Genomic DNA, 19,553 nt, shown 5'->3' with positions numbered 1-19,553 from the left:
ATGAAACCTTTCCATGACATAGCCAGCGTGACTAATCCCGAATACAAAGTTAGAGCTCAGAATAAGGAAGAAACTGAAAAGTGGCTGATGGAACATAATTCTGCTTTTTTTCTTCTTTCCTAGTGTTTTGAAATAGGAGATCCAGATGCTTATGCAGATATGTTTTGTGAATATGATTTTGTCAAACTGTTGCATCAAAAAAACGGAAAATTGTGGAAGTAAAATCACAAAAGACAGAGAATGATTTAATTCAGGATTTTGTCAGTTTTTAAAAGACCTGCATTCTGGACTAGCTACAGCATCACTTGACTATAGTTTTTAGCATCTTCAGATTGTTTTAGTCAATGCTTCATTTCAGGCAGTGTTCTGAAAAAATTGTGTCTGTATTTAAAAGCACATACAAAAGATTGTACAGTAGAACCTCAGAGTTACAAACACCTCAGAAATGGAGGTTGTTCGTAACTCTGAAATGTTCATAACTAAACAAAACGTTATGGTGGTTCGCTGAAGTTTACAACTGAACATTGACTTAATACAGCTTTGAAACTTTACTATGCAGAAGAAAAATGCTGCTTTCCCTTTATTTTTTAGTAGTCTACGTTTAACACAGTACTGTACTGTATTTGCTTTTTAAATTTTTTTTCTCTCTCTCTGCTAGTGCCTGGTTGTGTACTAGCGGTTCCAGATGAGGGGTGTGGTTGACTTGTCAGCTCATAACTCTGAGGTTCTACTGTAGTCTTAACTAGTTAGTAAGCTAGTGATTTGATTGTGTTCTTGTGCTTCACTTGCAGAATTCAGGCTTTTCATTTTGGACCCTATGTGCCTTTTTATGTTTGAGGCGTAAATGTGCTTAGTCCTATAATATGTTTTATTTGCATAAAACCTTCCTCGGTTTTTTTTCTGGTGTTGCGTTCAGGTGGAGGACAAATAGAGACAAGCCTGCTTTCTTTCAAAACGAAGTGCAATTACCGCTGTTTATGAGCAATTTTCTTTGTTTACAGGTGTCAGCTGCGATGCATGTTTAAAAGGAAATTTTCGAGGTCGCAGATACAAGTGTTTAATTTGCTACGATTACGATCTGTGTGCATCCTGTTATGAAAGTGGTGCAACGACAACAAGGCATACAACTGACCATCCAATGCAGTGCATACTAACAAGGGTAGATTTTGGTAAGTGACATCTCATTGAAATTGTGGTGGTTATTTCGAAGTATATCTAAGCATAGTATGTATTGTCATTTTCTGATTTATCAACGTGGGCTTTTGAGCAGCATCATTGAAAAACAAGTCTACAGAATTTAGCTTTTTCTTTTAAAAGCGTTCTACTGAGGCTTGTTTTTGGTGGCAGCATATGAAACTTATTTCTTTAGAAAGTCTTTATTTCTGCTTTCTCTTCATTTGACTCTTAAGTTATCTGCTTAGATATTTGAGTACATCTGTTAAGGACATCTATCAGCATAAAACAAACTGAATTTGATGACAAGTTATAGCAAGGCTAAATGGAAAAGTGAATACTCTGCTGTAAAGCAGGGGTGGCCAACCTGAGCCTGAGAAGGAGCCAGAATTTATCAATGTACATTGCCAAAGAGCCACAGTAATATATCAGAAGCCCCCTCATCAGCTCCCCCAACTCCCCCGCTCCCAGCACCTTCCATCCACTGTCAGCCCCGCTGATCAGCGTCTCCCCCCTCATCAGCTCCCCCAACTCCCCCGCTCCCAGCACCTTCCATCCACTGTCAGCCCCGCTGATCAGCGTCTCCCCCCTCATCAGCTCCCCCAACTCCCCCGCTCCCAGCACCTTCCATCCACTGTCAGCCCCGCTGATCAGCGTCTCCCCCGCCCTCCCCACACCTCCCGATCAGCTGTTTCATGGCATGCAGGAGGCTCTGAGGGGGAAGGGGAAGGAGTGAGGGCATGGTAGGCTCAGGGGAGGGGGCGGGAAGGGGTGGAGTAGGGGCAGGGCCTGTGGCAGAGCCAGGGGTTGAGCAGTGAGCACCTCCTGGCACATTGGAAGGTTGGCGCCTGTAGCTCCAGTCCCGGAGTCGGTGCCTAGACAAGGAGCCACGTATTAACTTCTGAAGAGTCGCATGTGGCTTCAGAGCCACAGGTTGGCCACCCCTGGCTGTAAAGTGTCACTGGCTAGAATTAATGTAGTGACAAAGATGAGATAGGAAGGGCTGTTATCTTTGGTTGTTGCTCTGGGGTTGTTAACACATCAGTGGCAATGCTAGGTTGCTCCTGAATACTGGAAAATTAACATCAAGTCCTTTTGCTTGGAATATACTTGAGTACAACTATTCTAATTAAGTACAGAACCATTAAATATAAAGATTGGCTTCCGTTCCTTTGTTTCACAATCGTGATTCCATAGCACCTGTGACAGGATCAGGCCAGATGGCTACAGGAAGAGTGGTAGAAGGCAGATGTATTAGCCCCAGGTTAAGTAGGTCTCTTTTCCCTGAGTAAGGTAACAGGGAAGGTTCCAGACCAATCAGGAACTTTCTGGAAACAATTGAGGCAGACGGGCTGATTAGAACACCTCCAGCCAATCAAGAAGCTGCTAGAATCAATTAAGGCAGGCTAATCAGGCCACCTGGGTTTAAAAAGGAGCTCACTTCAGTTTGTGATGCGTGCGTGGAGCTGTGAGCAAGAGGTGCAAGAAGCTGAGAGTGAGAAGGTGTACTACTGGAAGACTGAGAAGTACAAGCATTATCAGACATCAGGAGGAAGGTCCTGTGGTGAGAATAAAGAAGGTGTTGGGAGGAGGCCATGGGGAAGTAGCCCAGGGAGTTGTAGCTGTCACGCAGCTGTTACAGGAGCCACTGTAGACAGCTGCAGTCCACAGGGCCCTGGGCTGGAACCCGGAATAGAGGGTGGGCCCGGGTTCCCTCCATCCCTCCAACTCCCTACTTGATACCGGAGGAGTAGAACTGGACGGTGGGTTCCACCAGAGGGGAAGGTCTCTGGCCTGTTTCCTGATCCACTAGGTGGATCAGCAGAGACTGCGGGGATTGTTCTTTCTTTCTTTCTTTCCCCATGCTGGCCAGTGATGAGGCTAACTGAGTAAATGGCAGATTTGAGCCAGGAAAGTGGCCAAACTGAGGGCTGCCGTGAACCTCTGAGGCGAGAAAATCCGCCAATAAGCGCAGGACCAACCAAGGCAGAGGAGGAACTTTGTCACAAACCATATTTGAAATGCTACAGATATGGCTAAGGAGGTACTTTCATGTTCTTTGGATTAACTTTTTCAGGCTTGTTCTAAACCTTCAGCGTAAATTTTGTATAATTTGATGAAATTCCACTTGGCTGTTATCCATTATCTAAACATGAAAAATCACCCAGCAAGAAAGTAATGGAAGCATGGTGAAAGAAGGAAAGAAAACACTCCTGTGGGGAGAAAGTTCAGCCACATTTAAAAAAAAAAAAAAAGCCTCAGGGGCACTGAGTTCTGCTACATTTCTGCCTGCAAATGCAGCAGCATAGAAAACATGAGAAGTGAATGTCTTTGTAGCCAGTGGAAGAACGTGCAGGAAATGGAAGAATAAAGGATGCTGGGGAAAATGTCTGTTGAAGAAAAGGTTACAGGGTGGTAGCCCAGCAATAAACTGGTGCCTGTTTCCTGGGATCTGTGTTCAGGGACATTTGAACACAGTTGTTTTAAAAAATCAGTCACTTATTGTGACCAGGGTCCTAGTGGGGGACAGCTGAGGTCACTCAGTTAAGGTGAACTGCAAAGAATGGGGCAGAGAATCCCCAAACCAGCACAAAACAGCTTCTTTATTACCTTCTGGTTACTCAGAAGTCCAAACAACACAGTTCCCTTAAAGTGATCCAGCCTCAGACCTCCATCCAGATACCTAAGTCAAATACAATGATGTCTGAAAATCTTATTTCATCATATAAAATAAAAGGATCGGACACATTACCTCCCAGGTTAATCAATGTTTCAAATCTTACCCAAATACACACTATAGCAAATTCTTATTAACTACACTAAAATTTATTAAAAACCAACACAGAGAGAGTGTGGTTAAAAGATCAATATAAATACAGACATACGCTCAATTCATTGAGGTGCATATTCAGAGCAGAGATGGTGAGCTTTGTAGTTGCAAAGAGTTCTTTCAGAAATAGTTCATAAGCTATAGTCCACTGTCCAGATAGCCTATTCAGGGCATACCAGCATAACTGGGACGTCAGGTCTTGCGACTCAAACTTCCCCTGGTGAAGCTTAAGCAGATCTGAGGTGACAGAATCAGACCCAAGGATCTTTTATACAATTTCAGGTCTTTTGGCAAGTTGGAGTTCAAAAGGTAATTAGCATGACTTTGAAGGAGATCCATCACCGATACTTAGCATTTTTCATCCATAGATCTGAAAGCGCTTTACAAAGGAGAAAAGTACTATAACTGTTTTTCAGATGGGGAACTGAAGCACAGAAATGAAGTGGTTTGACCAAGATTTCCCAACCGCCAGTGGCAGAGCTGGAAAATAAAACCCAAGTCTACTGAGTCCCTGTCCAGAGCTCTAGTCTTAGGTCACACTTCCATGTGAGATGTTCACAAGGTCTTGCACAACTTCAAACTTTTGACAGACAAGCCATACATATCATTAATGAAAAATAAAGACTTGGATACGGTGCTCTTAGATGTCAGGGATTGCTCATGCATTTGAAATTAATGTATTGCAGACTATGCACCTGACACCTTTATGGAGGAACCTTACTGATCATCCAGATTCTCCAGAGGCTCAGGATGATCTAGAAGCCCACATGAGAGGCATCAGAACTGAATAAGATAGACAGTAGTGCTGATTCACTATGTTCAAATTTATAAAGTCTGGTTGTCCCTTTTACTGTTCAGAGGTCCCACAGGTAACCTGGAACTTCTTTTTAGTGAGAGGGGAACTCTCTGAAGCTGAAGATCTGATCACCTATGGCAATTGTATTGTAGTTCTTCAGTCTTTACAGGATGACATTGGTAAGGAAGCTTGATGGACGCCAGAGCCTTAAAATGCTGAGAGCAAGTCCAGCCATCTGTGTGCTGGCCCAGCATAGGGCAAGGACTTGAAACAGAAGGTGGAATCACATAGATCTTGAAAAAAGACCAGAAAGATACAGTTGAAAGAATCTCTTATTTCCTGAGAGGTCTCAGAAGATAACACTAGACCTGTGTAAAGGAGGAGGATGTGCACATCTAGTAGTTATTGGCTATTTTTTAGATTGTAGAAATTCTGCTTCTTACTAGATCTTACAGGTCATAGAGTAGTTACAAGACATATTTCCTCATTTTGGCATTCCAGAAGAGAGAATCACCGACCATCAAGGACTTGTCTACATAGCTGTAGTGTTTCCGTGTAGACACTGTCTGTGCCAGGGGAAGGGTTCTTCGTCAGCGCGTAGTTATTCCATCTCCTCAAGAGCTGGCAGCTAGGTCGATGGAAGCATTCTTCTGTCAGTTTAGCTCAATCTACACCAGGGTTTAGGTCAGTTTAACTATGTTGCTCAGGAGTGTTAATTTTTCACACCCCTGAATGACATAGCTGGGTTGACCTAACCTTTTAGCCACCATTTACTAGCTCTCAATTCCAAGCTTTCAGGATGCATTGTGATTTCAAGCATGTTAATTCCACCCAACTCCCACCCCATCTAAACCCAAGGGAATGGACTTGCGGAGAGAGAGGTATAAATTCTTAATAGAATTCTACAAGAAGATCTCTCATTAACTGTGCTGAGCTGTAGGGTAACTGTCACATCAATCACAAGAGTAATCTCAGCTCGAATGCATATGGGGCAACAGATCCAAACAATCCTGCCAACCTTCGAGACAAACGTTTATGCTAAGTGTCTCTGCTTAAAGAATGTGAGGCTTAGGCCATGTCTATATGTGCAGCACTTCAGCAGCACAGCTGTGCCCATGCAGCACGTCTGGTGAAGACACTCTATGCTGTTGGCATAGTAAAACCACCTCGGGGAGCAGCAGAAGCTATGTCAGTGGGAGAAGGTCTCCTACCGACATAGCACTGTGCACATTTATGTTTCATCACACCCCTGAATGACACAAATTATGCCAACATAGGCTGTAGTGTAGACAAAGCCTTAGAGATACAAAACTCTAAGAAGTCTCAGGCTTCAGTGACTGGATTTCAGCGTGAAGCTTACCCAAGCTAAAACCAGAAGAACAGAAACTGATAAAACAAGAAAAATACTGAACAATACTAGCTGTTGCCAGTGGACATAGCTGTACCCAGAGACCCTCCTACACGAATGAAATTGATCGCTGATAAGTATAGAAGAAAGTAGCAACATCTTCAACTGGTTCTAAATCTAGTTGTTGGCATATGACTCTAGTAGCAGTGGTACTTGCACCAGAGCTTTAGTGAAAGGCAATAACCCTGTTAAGAACAGTCCTAAACAAGTTGAATAAGAGTCTGTTCCTTTTGGGATTTGATTATTTATATTAATCAAGTGGACAAGTCCTTCTCCAGCCACAAGATTAGATTTGGGGGTGTGGTGAATCTTCATTGCTAAATATTTTTGTTACAGATAGTGGGGGGACGGACACACACACACACACACACACACACACACACACACACACAAATATAATGAGGAGTAAAGATGTAAGGGCATGTATGTTTCTTCTTTAGGTCTGTAAGAGGAAGACAGACGAGGATGGGGAAGGTTTTAGCCAAAAACTCTGCTGTGAAGTAGGAAGTATGTCTTTAGGGATAACACTGCCTTATTCTAATAAAGCTAATAAAGTGTGAGAAGAAAGTTACTTTTTTGATCCTTTGGGTCAAATGTCAATGTAATAATCTGACAACTAACCTCATACTGGTATCTGTTCAATGGCAAAATTTTAATTTACATGCGCGTTTCTTTGCAACACTCATAGAAAAATAACTAAGAAAAAGAAAATAAAATGTAAATTTCCCCTATGTCCTGTGGGTCAGTCCAGACAAAGTATTATGTTGTCTTACTAGTAGACAAAGGGAAGAAAATGTCACGCTGTTTGTTTGTTGTTTTTTTACATTAGTCCATTATAGCAAGACTGGTTTTGTCTAAGCAATCCTATGGTCTGTCTACATAGCAACTAGACATCTGCGGTTGGCCCATGCCAGCCAACTCAGGTTCAGGGCTTGGGCTGCGGGGCTGTTTCGCTGCAGTGTGGACTTCTGGGCTTGGGCTGGAGCCTGGGCTCTGGGACCCACCCATCTCTCACGGGAGGGCTGAGATTCATGATTGGGCTGCATTAGACAGTCTTGAAGGATGAGGGTTGGAAGCTTGGCATTCGTGCTGAATCTCTTATCTCAGTACTTTCCCCCTGTTTGTGTCAGGACATGGGATACTATTGCTGGAGTTTTCACTGTGTGGACACAGCTGTGGCATGTAGGGGAGATTTTGTTTTTTCCTAACCTCAGATAGGTCCAGATACCCAGGTCTGAGTTAGCTCAACTGAAAAGCTGGGAATGGTCACTCAATTCCCTCCCTCTTGTTTTTAAATACTTTGATTTTGAAGTTTGTTCTATAGATGGCAGCTGTAACAAGCAAGCATTTCTTATATCCTTATTTTTTCCCTTACATCCTGCTACCTGTGGGAGGAGTTTTGCGTGGACTTCCCTTTTTTTCCCACTACACTTTGCCCTTCTGATTAATTTACTGTTCATGTTTTTGTTTAATGATTTGTTGCAAGATCTGTGTACAGAGTGTTACTACTTGGGAAGTTTCTGGAACTGGATTGATAAACTGGAAGCAGCCCTTATAGATGGGTCTGACATAAAATTTGTTTGTGTGGGAGGGAGGAAAGGGAAGGAGTTCCCTGTCATTCAGTCAGTAGATGGATATTTATCCACTGTCTGGGAAGACCTACCAAAAGTTAGAAGTAATCAAACTAGCATGTAAGGAAACAATTGTTAATGCCATTGATTTGAGCTTGATTGATGGTATTTCAAAGTTCCTATAGGACTCCACAATATTTTGCATGTCCGCCTGCTGAAGTGCTGAACCTTAAATGACATCACCGTGCTCTGTGAACTCATGAACTCAGTAAAGTGAAAGTAATAGGACTAGTTAAGGAGGAAAGAAGATTACATTTGGATTTTTCTGAATTTTTTTGAAAATTGGAATCTGTCCCTTTTGTTTACCTCTTATATCTAAAATCTTTATGTAGTTTCCTAGACGTGCAAAATTATTAGGACCAAAAAGAGAACTCTGGTTTACTCTTTCACATCACTGCCCTGCAGAGTCCTGTTGTTGGAGGAGTTGCATGTCTAACCATAAAACCACTAACCATTTATAAGCAGTAGTCCAGATCCCTTGAGCTCCACATTCTGAGCACTAAGGGTATAATTACCCCCTCTGCAGCCTGAACTCCTCTCTGGCCATCTAGTGGAGTAGCCATAGAGCCAAGCTAACCATAATAGAGGTAGCTTTAGTACAAACGCAAAACATTTAGTTTAACTTTTGTAATTTTTCTACTATTTATGTCAACTTTTTGCTGTTTATGGGGTCACCTTGAACTTCACTCAAAATGGTGGCGATATTTCTCTAGTCCTGCAAAGTTCCGCAATGCAGATGAGCATAAAAACTTGCACGTGTTCTCAGAGAGCCCAGAGCCTTAAGAAGGCTCAGGGCTTTCATTCCTAGTGTTTTCTTATTCCAAAAGGAAACTTTGTGGCCTGTTCTGCATCTCTGAATATTGAACAGATTACTTCTGTTTCTGGGCACCATAATCCCTGCTTTCAGCTCTCACAATGGATATGATGAATTTTAATCTTCAAAATGCCTACTTCCTCATCTCAAAAAGGTTAAAGCACACGTACCTCAGGTTCATGGAAGGCAGCAACCGCTACCAGACAGAAGTACTAACTTTTGGGTTAGAAGCAGCCGTGTACTTTGCTGTGGTTGTGCCTCATCAGCAGCATCAGGGCCTGCAGGTGGAGAGAGATCTTATGATAGTTCCCCTTGTTCCCCATTCTAACTTTCATAGGGGTCACATTAGATTTCACAAAGCTCTAGCTTGGTTGCTATGAGACAGGTTCCAAGATCTCTTCTAGTCAGTGGGTTTAGCCAGATGCAGGGTAGAAGTGAAGTTTTATTTGATACCTTGGCCTGATGGCAGTCTGTGTCTTTGTGACTCTTTCTGGGATGGTTGAATCTGGTGGACCAACCAAATAGTCACAGTTTGGATGTGACGGCATTTCCTCTCCAGCAAGGATAAGTCCCTGTAATGCAGAGGTGGGCAAACTGTGACCCGCGGGCCACATTTGGCCTGCAGGACCCTCCTGCCCGGCCCCTGAGCTCCTGGCCCGGGAGGCTAGCCCTTGGCCCCTCCTCTGCTGTTCCCCCATCCCCTGCAGGCTCAGCTCACTGTGCCACCGGTGCAATGCTCTGGGCGGTGCGGCTGTGAGCTCCTGGGGCAGCGCAGCTGCAGAGCTCGGCCTGACCTGGTGCTCTGTGCTGCGCGGTGCATGTCTGGCTCCAGCCAGGTGGCGCGGCTGTAGTGCTGCCAGCCACCAGTGCTCCAGGCAGCGCGGTAAGGGGGCAGGATAGAGGGCAGGGGAGTTTGGGGGGGTGGTCGGGGGGTGGAGAGCAGTCAGGCTGGATAGAGGGCAGGGGAGTTCGGGGGGGTGGTCAGGGGGTGGATAGCAGTCAGGTTGGATAGAGGGCAGGGGAGTTCGGGGGGGTGGTCAGGGGTGGATAGCAGTCGGGGTGGTCAGAGGGCAGGGGTCCCGGGGGGAGGGAAGTCAGGAAGGAAAGAGGGTTGGATGGGCTGGTGGGGGGCAGTCAGGCGCAGGGGTTCTGGGGGCAGTCAGGGCGAAGGGGTGGCTGAATGGGGGGCAGGGGTCCCAGGGGGGCAGTCAGGAATGAGAGGAGGGGTTGGATGGGGCAGCAGGGGGCAGTCAGGGGCAGGGGTCCCAGCGGGGCAGTCAGGAAGGAGAGGAGGGGTTGGATGAGGTGGTGGGGGTTCTGGGAGCAGACAGGGAGCGGGGGGGTGGGGTGGATGGGGAAGGGGTCCCGGGGGGGCCATCAGGGAACAGGGGGGTTTGGATGGGGTAGGGGCACCCCTGGGGGTGAGAAGCAGGGGGGGTGGATGGGAGTGGGGGCTGGGCCACGCTCCCCTCCCCTAACCGGCCCTCCATACAATACCCGAAACCTGATGCAGCCCTCAGGCCAAAAAGTTTGCCCACCCCTGCTGTAGTGTATGCTAGCAGTGAATGTTTTGAAAAGGATATCTTTCTCTTAGCCTCCTACTTAGAGCCCTATGGGAACAATGTCATGAATTAGAGAGAGACTTTTCAGGAAATAATCCAACTCTTGTTCTGCAATATGTTGCTTCCACAGAGCCTCTTTGCCTCTCCTTAGTAACTATGTGCAAATAAGACTTAATGAAACAGTCAGGAATAGAAAGACCAGTAGAGGAGGCTTCTTTTTAATGCCATAGGTCTTGAAATATTGGGCTCTAGGGCATGCAAACACCCTATAACTACTAATTATTGTTCAAAAAAGGTTCCGTGTCTGTGGGGTTAGGTGTGTGATTCCTGCAGTGAGGCTCTGTGCATGTGCTAATTTGGAGCACAAGAGTTCCTATTGATAACAGCTTTTGAATAATTCTAAACCAGTGCTCTGTCTAGCCCCGTATCCTGTCTGACGGAGGCCAATAGCGGAAGTTTCAGAAGGTGCAAGGAACTCTGTACAAGACAGTTATGGAATAACGTGCCCACAGGGAAGTTCCTTCATAACCCCCATCATTTTGAGGTTGGCTTATGCTCTGGAGCATGAAGATTTATATGTTTTTTCCAAAACTTGTTCAGTTTTCTAATCCTTTATTATTTAGAACTGTATATTCTTTATCCATATAAAAGTCAATCACTTTTTGACTATCAACAAGCCCAAGGAAGAAGAATGGTGGAAAAGAGTTGAATCTACATGCTCAGGAAAAATACCTCTTTTAAGCCTGCAAGTAAATTACAAGCTTTATTCATTTTATAGTCATCATAGTGAAGAAGGGATGAGTTCTTTTTTTTTTTTTTTTTTTTTTTTAGTACAGGTGGTTACATTTTCATGACAGGTTTGGGGTGCATTTTAATGTAGCTGTTTGTTCAGGAGTCGAACTATATAAATTCTACAGGTGTAGGTGCTTGAAAAAGAAACTAGAACATAACAGCTTTCAAGTGTTATTTGCTTTGGTAAATAGACCAAGTTTGAGCTTTGTCTGCACTAGGCTTTTCTCTCTCCAGTTTCCCATTGTTGCAAAGGTTGGTTCATTTCCAACAGTGGTAGAAAGAGTGCCATTGTAGACAAGACACATTTAAATACTGTTTTGTGTAGATTTGCTGTGACCAAGGTATCCTCCTGGAGACCTGCCTACCCCCACATTTCTATTATAATGAACTTATATCAGGGGAAATGATTTGGGAGTGGAGTTGGGGGGACAAGTTAGGGTAGAAAGTGGCACATGAGGCACTTGCAGTTACTGGATGATGATGTTTTGTTGTATTTGATAGCATGAAATTAGCATAATCCATTTATTCCTTTGAGTGTTTAATTCGTTGAACACCTTTATAAATATCAAGTTCTCCTTATATGTTTTCAGACATATAACCAATTGCCTGAGTTAAAATGTCACTTGACCAAAGGACTAGTTTAACAGAGTTGACTGTACCATACATATTTTAACTCCAGTGTATGTAGTAATGCTTCTTCATGAATGAAGTCTACCCACTGGTTTTCTTTTCCAGATTTGTACTATGGTGGAGAAGCTTTCTCTGTAGAGCAGCCACAGTCTTTTACTTGTCCTTATTGTGGAAAAATGGGTTATACGGAAACATCTCTTCAAGAACATGTTACTTCCGAGCATGCAGAAACATCAACAGAAGTGGTAAGCAGAATCAGTATTGCTTTTGAATTATGGTGAAAACTTGAGAAATTAAAGCTCAACTATGTCTTTCATTTTAGTTTGTGTATGTATTCTAAAAATGGTATGTGTGTGTACACACACAGACACTTGAGAGATTAGAATGTTTGTCATATTTTAAAAACAATTGGAGTGAAGTATTCTCATAAGTGATTTTACTAAACTACATATATGCAACATGATCAAGTCACCATTGCTGTTGGAACCTTAACTGTTGCATTACCCAACTTTCTTTATTTTAACCAGCCAGCTTTAATGTTGCATTAACATAGTTTTGTATGTTTAATTTCTACATAGCTCATTTCTTTCTGAATATGAAAGGGGAAGAGAAAGTCTTTTAAAAATAATGTTAATATTTGTATTATTTTAGTTAAAGCTCTAAAGTTGAGGAGAATTGAGCAGTGAGTTCACATCTTTGCTGATGTCATATTGGTTGGATAGAGTTTTCTATCAAGTTTACATTATGCCACCTGTATCTTTGCAATAGAAAAGATGAACTTAACTTTTTTTAAATGAAAGCTTAGAAATTGCTGAATATTGTACAATGCAGAAAAACTCAGGAGGGAACCTAATATCATGGAATTTACTTTTTGTGACCACAAATCTCATTCCTAATGTTGACTATATTTTTGGGGGGGCGGTGGGATATTTTTGATGCATATTATGGGACATTTAGAACCTGCCACATGCTAATTGTCCTAACAGCACTTCTCTCAGCCCAGCCACCAAATCCGCACACTGTCTATATTCTGTAGACTGGAGTAACTATATGGTTTTTATTCTGTGGAATTGGGAGGTGGACAAGGGTTTGCACCTGACTTGTAACAGCCTATTTTAAACTACTTTGCTCTTTTCAATGAATCTGGCATTGTTTGTAGAAATACTTCAAAAAGTTGTTCAGTTAATACTTATTAAAAGTTATCAGACACATTCTTCTGGCTGTTAAGATGGACAGTACAATTCCACAGAACCATGGAAGGGACCTCAGTAGGTCATCTAGTCCAATCCCTGCACTGAAGGCAGGACAAAGTAATAACAAGACCATTCCTGACAGGTATTTGTCTAACCTGTTCTTTTCCAGTGTCAAGTCAGTATGGCACATTTTGGATTTCTAACTCCAGAATCATCTAGGGCAATATCACAACATCCTTTCTTTTCTGAAATTCCAGGCATTACCAGAACAAGGTTATACCACCAAATGACTGCTCTTGAGATTACTATATATATGCGCAGTGTCTTAAAGTGCTTCATTCTTACGAAGATAGGGTTAATGGATAGCCCACTACACTGTTTTAAAAAAACAAATGTGCAGCAGAGAATCTCAAAGCCCAGGTCACCTGACTCAGACTCGTGCTGTGGGACTGAAAATAGCAGTGTGGCTGTTTCTGTGCAGGCTCGAGCCCAGACTCTGAGACCCACCCTCCTTGTTGGCTTTCAGAGCCCAGACTTTAGCCCAAGCAGGAACATCTACACTGCTAATTTTAGCTCTGTAGTGTGAGCCTAAGTCAGTTGACCTGGGCTCTGAGACTTGCTGCTGAGGTTGTGTGGGGCTGTTTTTTCCCCCCCAGTGTAGATGTAGCCAGTGTGGCCTTCCCTTCAAGGAAGGGTAGCTGGATCCTGCTGAGGAACTTTGGATTTGACTTGTTCAATGGTCCATAAAATTAAAATACTGTGGTATATTGGTCCTGTAAGGTGGGTGTTGCTTTTTCTCTATCATTGATCACTTGATTTCCTGTTCATTTCAGTAGTAGTAATCAGTTCACAGCAGGTAGGGGCTGGTCTGTACTACAGAGTTAGGTCGGCTTAACTACATCGCTCAGGACTGTGAAGTCCCGGTGTACACACTGCTAAGTCAAGGGAAGAATTCTATGATCAACCTACCTCTCAGAGGTGGATTTACTACTAATCGCTGCCACTGTGCCAGTCTAGCATTTCTAGTGTAGGCCTACCCTGTGGTATTCAACTGCACATTATACAATAGAGTTCTGGAAGACCTATTTTGCTTCTGCTGTTTGTTGGCAAGTAACTGATAACCAAGCCTTCGTAGCTAGGTGTGATTATTGCCTGTGGCGGAAGATGTTACCGTCTCTGAAACTTTTTCTGAACATGGGAAATACCCCTCTTTACTATGTCTAGGAAGGCTTGGATCTGTTCAAGAACACTTTGCAATCTGTCTTTGATGCCTTATAAATGCTTTGTTCTTGACCTTGGTCTGAAACTAATGATTATACACCTCAGCTATTTAGGAACTGATGAGCTCTAAATTATGTTTGTCTTAGAAAAGTCCACAGCTCTTCACTACCTGATTTAAACAAAATTGCCTACTAGACAATTTTTGGAACACAGTTCTTAAGCTATTCTAGGTTAAGTTCGCCCAGGAATCAAACCGTTCAAGAAATCTTCAGGTTTGGATGCTTTTTATGCTTCAGGAATATGTGGGACATTGAGTGAATGTATTTGTTGCTCCGTTTTATCTTTGTTATTGGTTAATGTAATCCATTTCAAGCTTTCATATTTTTATATCGGACCTAATGTATGATAGAGAAATAACTCATCATTTCAGATTTCCTCCTCCCTTTTGACTCCTTTATTTTATTTTAGTTTTTCATATTTCAAAGAAGAATGTAACATATTTGACCTTTGGTGGATTTAAGAGTTAGAATGTGGGTGTTGATTCTGTTTAGACCTAGACACTGGTAACAAGTGCAGATGAACATCACTTTCTTCTTCCTGCTTCCCCCTCCCCCACCAAGGGCTGGTCTCTTTTAGGTAATTTCAGGTTTAACTGTAATTGCTACATTTAAATAAAGTGATTTTCAATAAAACCCCTAAATTTAGATGCGTTTTTGTCATTGGTGTGGTAATGTAATTCTGATTCATGCCACTTGATGTCAGTGAAACTTTGCAGATATAGACTATTGTGTGATTCTGAGTTTCTCCAATTGGCACATTTTGGTCTGCAGCTATGTTTAAAAATGTCTTTTTTTTCATTTGCACTTGAGGCCAAAGTTTGTAGTATTGAGCACCTGCCTCTCTGTTGATTTTGGTGGGAGTTATGGTGCTCCACCTGTTGGAAAAGGGAACCCTTGTTCTTTATTTGCAGATCAGTCTCCAGTATTTTTATACCCATATCTTTGTTCCTAGCTTGTGGTGGTGAAGGATATTTTCATTCATAGCACCGGTGCACATTTGTATGATGTGTTAGTAAAGAGCTGAATTTAGCATTGGCTATAAAGTCTCTTATAGGTACATATAAAACTTTGTTTCAATATTTGGTGTTGCTGCAGTTGAGCAAAGAATATAAGCACATGACTCAGGAGAAAGTCATTCAGGTTTATAATCGCTTTATGAGCCCATGTTTTGAAACAATTATCCTTGCTTAGATGCTGATATTAAGCAAGTACTTACAATAGCAGTGGTAATCAAAATACACTTGTGTATATATAAAAGCTTTCTGACTTTCAGCCAGATTTGCAGGGCTAATTGTGGGTTGTTTTTACCTGTATCTGGTAATTCTTATTTTAGGCAGCAAGTTAAAGAACTCAGTTCAACGGAATAAATCTGATCCAGTTCAAACATTGCCATGTTAATGTGTATGACAGGCTAGAAAACTGAAGTTTTTTGCCTTTCCTTATATGCAGCGATTGCATAGTTGGAAGCTTCCAGTTCAGAAGGGCAACACACACCCAATTTCCTTGGACATTTGTAGTATTGTAATTGGTGGTATTACCCCTTGATATTTAAACTTAGTAGTGAGGCTGGCTGGAAAACAAGAGTTCTGTTTCATGAAAAATGTTCAGAGTTTCAGAATTTGTTTTCATTCCAATGTGGAGCAAAACCAACATCTTTCAAGTTGTTCTCCCCTCTCCCGCCCCCCCCCCCCGAAAAAAAACCCCATGGACCGCCCCCCCCCCACCCCAACTGGAATAACCAATAGTCAGAGTGCTCACCAGGGATGTGAGAGACCTAGGTTCAAGTCCCCTTCTCTGTCCGATTCAGAGCGGGGACATGAACCTGGATCTCCCACATCCCAGGTGAGTGCCCAAAGCACAAGGCTAGCAGCTATTCTGGGCTCGCGCTCTCTCTCTCTCACCAAAAATTCCATCCTCAATCTTCCCAACACAACCTTTGTCAAAGCTGATGCATTTTTATGAATCAGCATTTTCTGAGCACCCTTCTCGCCCCAAAAAAAAAATGTTGAAAAATTCTTGACCTGCTCTGCTTATTATGTGCTCATTGTACTTGAAAAATATATGGTAGTATCTTTGTAATATATTTTCAAAATTTAGACTGCACAGCTTCCCAAAATAAGGAACAGATTTTATACCTGTGGTACAAAGTTTTGGTGAGAAGTTAAATCTATTCGTGGTTGCCAATTTTAATTTCTACAATAGATGAAGACAATTAAAGGGCAGTGGTCAGGAATTGAATGGCTAGTGCATATACTAAAGGGCAGGCTTGTTTGGTCCCTCTTCCAAGTTCAAAGGACTCTGACTGGTACGTTAACCATTATTGTTGCTGATGGATTTTCATAAAATAGACTGGTCCATGTGTAAAGACGAGTTCTGACTGGAGCTCAAGGGTTGCACATAACCTGATTTATTAGGTTGCTCGTGGTACGAAACCTGTCCCTTGGTAGATAAGCTCTCACTATGACTGAATCTAGGGTGGCCCCTAAGAAGTCTGTTGTCTGTATCCGAGTGAGGACAGACTTTACCAAGTTCACTCTTATTCCTAGGAAAGAAAGTAGTTGAAGCATTGATGAGGTCAGCTTGTGGGCTTCCAGGTGTGTCTTGGCAACAAGTAGGGGAAAACAGTGAAGCCATTCCATCTGAAATAAGCTGCTGCTACCAGAAAGACTTTGGTAAAGGCTCTGGGTACAGTAGCATGGCTAAATGGGTGCATCCTGCATTGAAAGTGGATGGTGCCCATCGCAGAGCTCTGAGAAAATGCCTATGGGTGGAGCGAATATAAAGTAAATCCTACAAAAAGTGGAAACTAGGTCAGATTACAATGGATGAATATAAACAAGTAACACAAGTATGTAGGGACAAAATTAGAAAGGCCAAGGAACAAAAGGAGATCAAACTAACTAGAGACATAAATGGTAAAAAGAAAACATTCTATGAGTACACTAGAAGCAAGAGGAAGACCCAAGGACAGGGTAGGCCCGTTACTCAATGGGGTGGGGCCTGGGGGGAACAGTAACAGAAAATGTGGAAATGGCAGAGGTGCTTAATGACTTCTTTGTTTCGGTTTTCATCATGAAGGTTGGTGGTGATTGGACCTCTAACATAGTGCATGCCAGTGAAAATGAGGTAGGATCAGAGGGAAAGGGTAGAAAGGATCAGAGGTAGGATCAAATAGGGAAAGAACAAGTTAAAAATTACTTAGGCAAATTAGATATCTTCAAGTCACCAGGGCCTGATGAAATGCATCCTGGAATACTCAAGGAGTTGACTGAGGAGATAGCCATTAGTGATTATCTTTGAAAAGTCATGGAAGACGGGAGAGATTCCAGAAGGCTGGAAAAGGGCAAATATAGTGCCCATCTATAAAAAGGGAAATAAAGACAACCTGGGGAATTACAGACCAGTCAGCTTAACTTCAGTACCCAGAAAGATAATGGAGCAAATAATTAAGCAATCAGTTTGCAAACATCTAGAAGATAATAAGGTGATAAGTAACAGTTAGCATGGATTTTTCAAGAACAAATCGTGTCAAACCCACTTGATACCTTTCTTTGACAGGGTAACAAGCCTTGTGGATGGGGGGAAGCGGTAGATGTGGTATATCTTGACTTCAGTAAAGTTTTTGATAGTCTCACATGAACTTCTCATAAACAAACTAGGGAAATGCAACCTAGATGGAGCTACTATAAGATGGGTGCAAAACCGGTTGGAAAACCATTCCCAGAGAGTAGTTATCAGTGGTTCACAGTCATGCTGGAAGGACATAACGAGTGAGGTCCTGCAGGGATCAGTTCTGGGTCTGGTTCAGTTCAATATCTTCATCCATGATTTCGGGAGTACTTTGGAGGATAGAATTAAAATTCAAAATTATCTGGACAAACTGGAGAAATGGTCTGAAGTAAATAGAATGAAATTCAATAAGGACAAATGCGAAGTACTCCTCCACTTAGGAAGGAAGAATCAGTTGCACGCATACAAAATGGGAAATGACTGCCTAGGAAGGAGTACTGCGGAAAGGGATCTGGGGGTCATAGTGGATCACAAACTAAGTATGAGTCGACAGTGTAACACTGTTGCAAAAAAACAAAAAATGCTAACTTTATTCTGGGATGTATTAGCAGGAGTGTTGTAGGTAAGACACAAGAAGTAATTCTTCCGCTCTACTCTGTGCTGATTAGGCCTCAGCTGGAGTATTGTGTCCAGTTTTGGGCACCACATTTCAGGAAGGATGTGGACAAATTGGAGGAAGTCCAGAGAAGAGCAACAAAAATGATTCAAGGTCTAGAAAACATGACCTATGAGGGAAGATTGAAAAAACTGGGTTTGCTTAGTCAGGAAAAGAGAAGACTGAGAGGGGCCATAACAGTTTTCAAATACATAAGAGGTTGTTACAAGGAGGAGGGAGAAGAATTGTTCTTCTTAACCTCTGAGGACAGGACAAGAAGCAATGGGCTTAAATTGCAGCGAGGGATGTTTAGGTTAGACATTAGGAAAAACTTCCTGTCAGGGTGGCTAAGCACTGGAATAAATTGCCTAGGGAGGTTGTAGAATCTCCATCATTGGAGGTTTTTAAGAGCAGGTTAGACAAACACCTGTCAGGAATGGTCTACTTAATACTTAGTCCTGCCATGAGTGCAGGGGACTAGACTAAATGACCTCTCAATGTCCCTTCCAGTCCTGTGATTCATATTGAGAGCTATAAACCATGTGTCTTTCTCCAGGGATGCGACTATTGAAGAGTGACAATGCAAAATCACATTTTGCAAATAAAGTGGTTGAGATTGTGGAGATCAAGGATAGGTCTCTAATCTCCCATCTTCTTGAGGACTAGGAAGTATGAAGAGTAAAAACCTTTCCCTTGGTGTTGAAGATATACGTGCTCCATTGCGCCTTGCTGGAAGAGTTCCAGGGGATTCCTGCTCTTCAGCTATCCTGTTACCTTGCCCCCTCCCCCTTCCCGCCGCCCTTTTTACTACTTGTAAAAATAGTTAGTCTGCATAATTACAGTCAAGCTACTGGGGCAGCTTCATGCTGTTTTTATTGAAGCAGTTTTGTATTTTCCAAAGTAGTTTTTGTTTAAACCCCCTCTCTCCCCTCCTCCTGTGTTGTTCCCCCCTCCCCCCCATTAATTGTGCTTTCCTGAGCACAGCCACTTATGCAACAGCATGAAGGTGAGCAATCCAGTCTAGACATAAGCTGGTTGATATATGTAGCCCAAAAGCAAAGCTCTGATTTAAAGCCCTGGAAACAGTCAACTTAAATTTATTATTTTTAAATTGTTTTTTAGAATCCCTGCACTAGGAGCAATTTTATCTGGTCTATTTTTAAATCTTTATTTTCCTCTTAAATGTATGCATTAAGCAGGTGTAAAACATGAGACTGATGATTTAAGTAAAACATGAGACTGATGATTTAAGGTGACCTGCAAAGGCGTAAAAGTGGAC

At 42.5% G+C, this 19,553-nt stretch overlaps 1 protein-coding gene across 1 annotated transcript in view; it reads left to right on the top strand.

The window, feature by feature from the left end:
- KCMF1 (potassium channel modulatory factor 1) overlaps nucleotides 1-19,553 on the top strand; it is a 62,881-nt gene that overhangs the window by 25,302 nt on the left and 18,026 nt on the right. Inside the window, exons 2-3 of the mRNA XM_074952152.1 lie at nucleotides 1,002-1,169; nucleotides 11,742-11,881. Of these exons, the coding sequence (XP_074808253.1) occupies nucleotides 1,002-1,169; nucleotides 11,742-11,881 (308 nt within the window). The remainder of the gene's footprint in view (nucleotides 1-1,001; nucleotides 1,170-11,741; nucleotides 11,882-19,553) is intronic.

The sequence above is a fragment of the Natator depressus genome, chromosome 5, assembly GCF_965152275.1.
Source record: "Natator depressus isolate rNatDep1 chromosome 5, rNatDep2.hap1, whole genome shotgun sequence".
Lineage (NCBI taxonomy): Eukaryota > Metazoa > Chordata > Testudines > Cheloniidae > Natator > Natator depressus.
The sequence above is the reverse complement of the archived record's forward strand: the minus strand, read 5'-3'. Positions and strand labels throughout refer to the sequence as shown.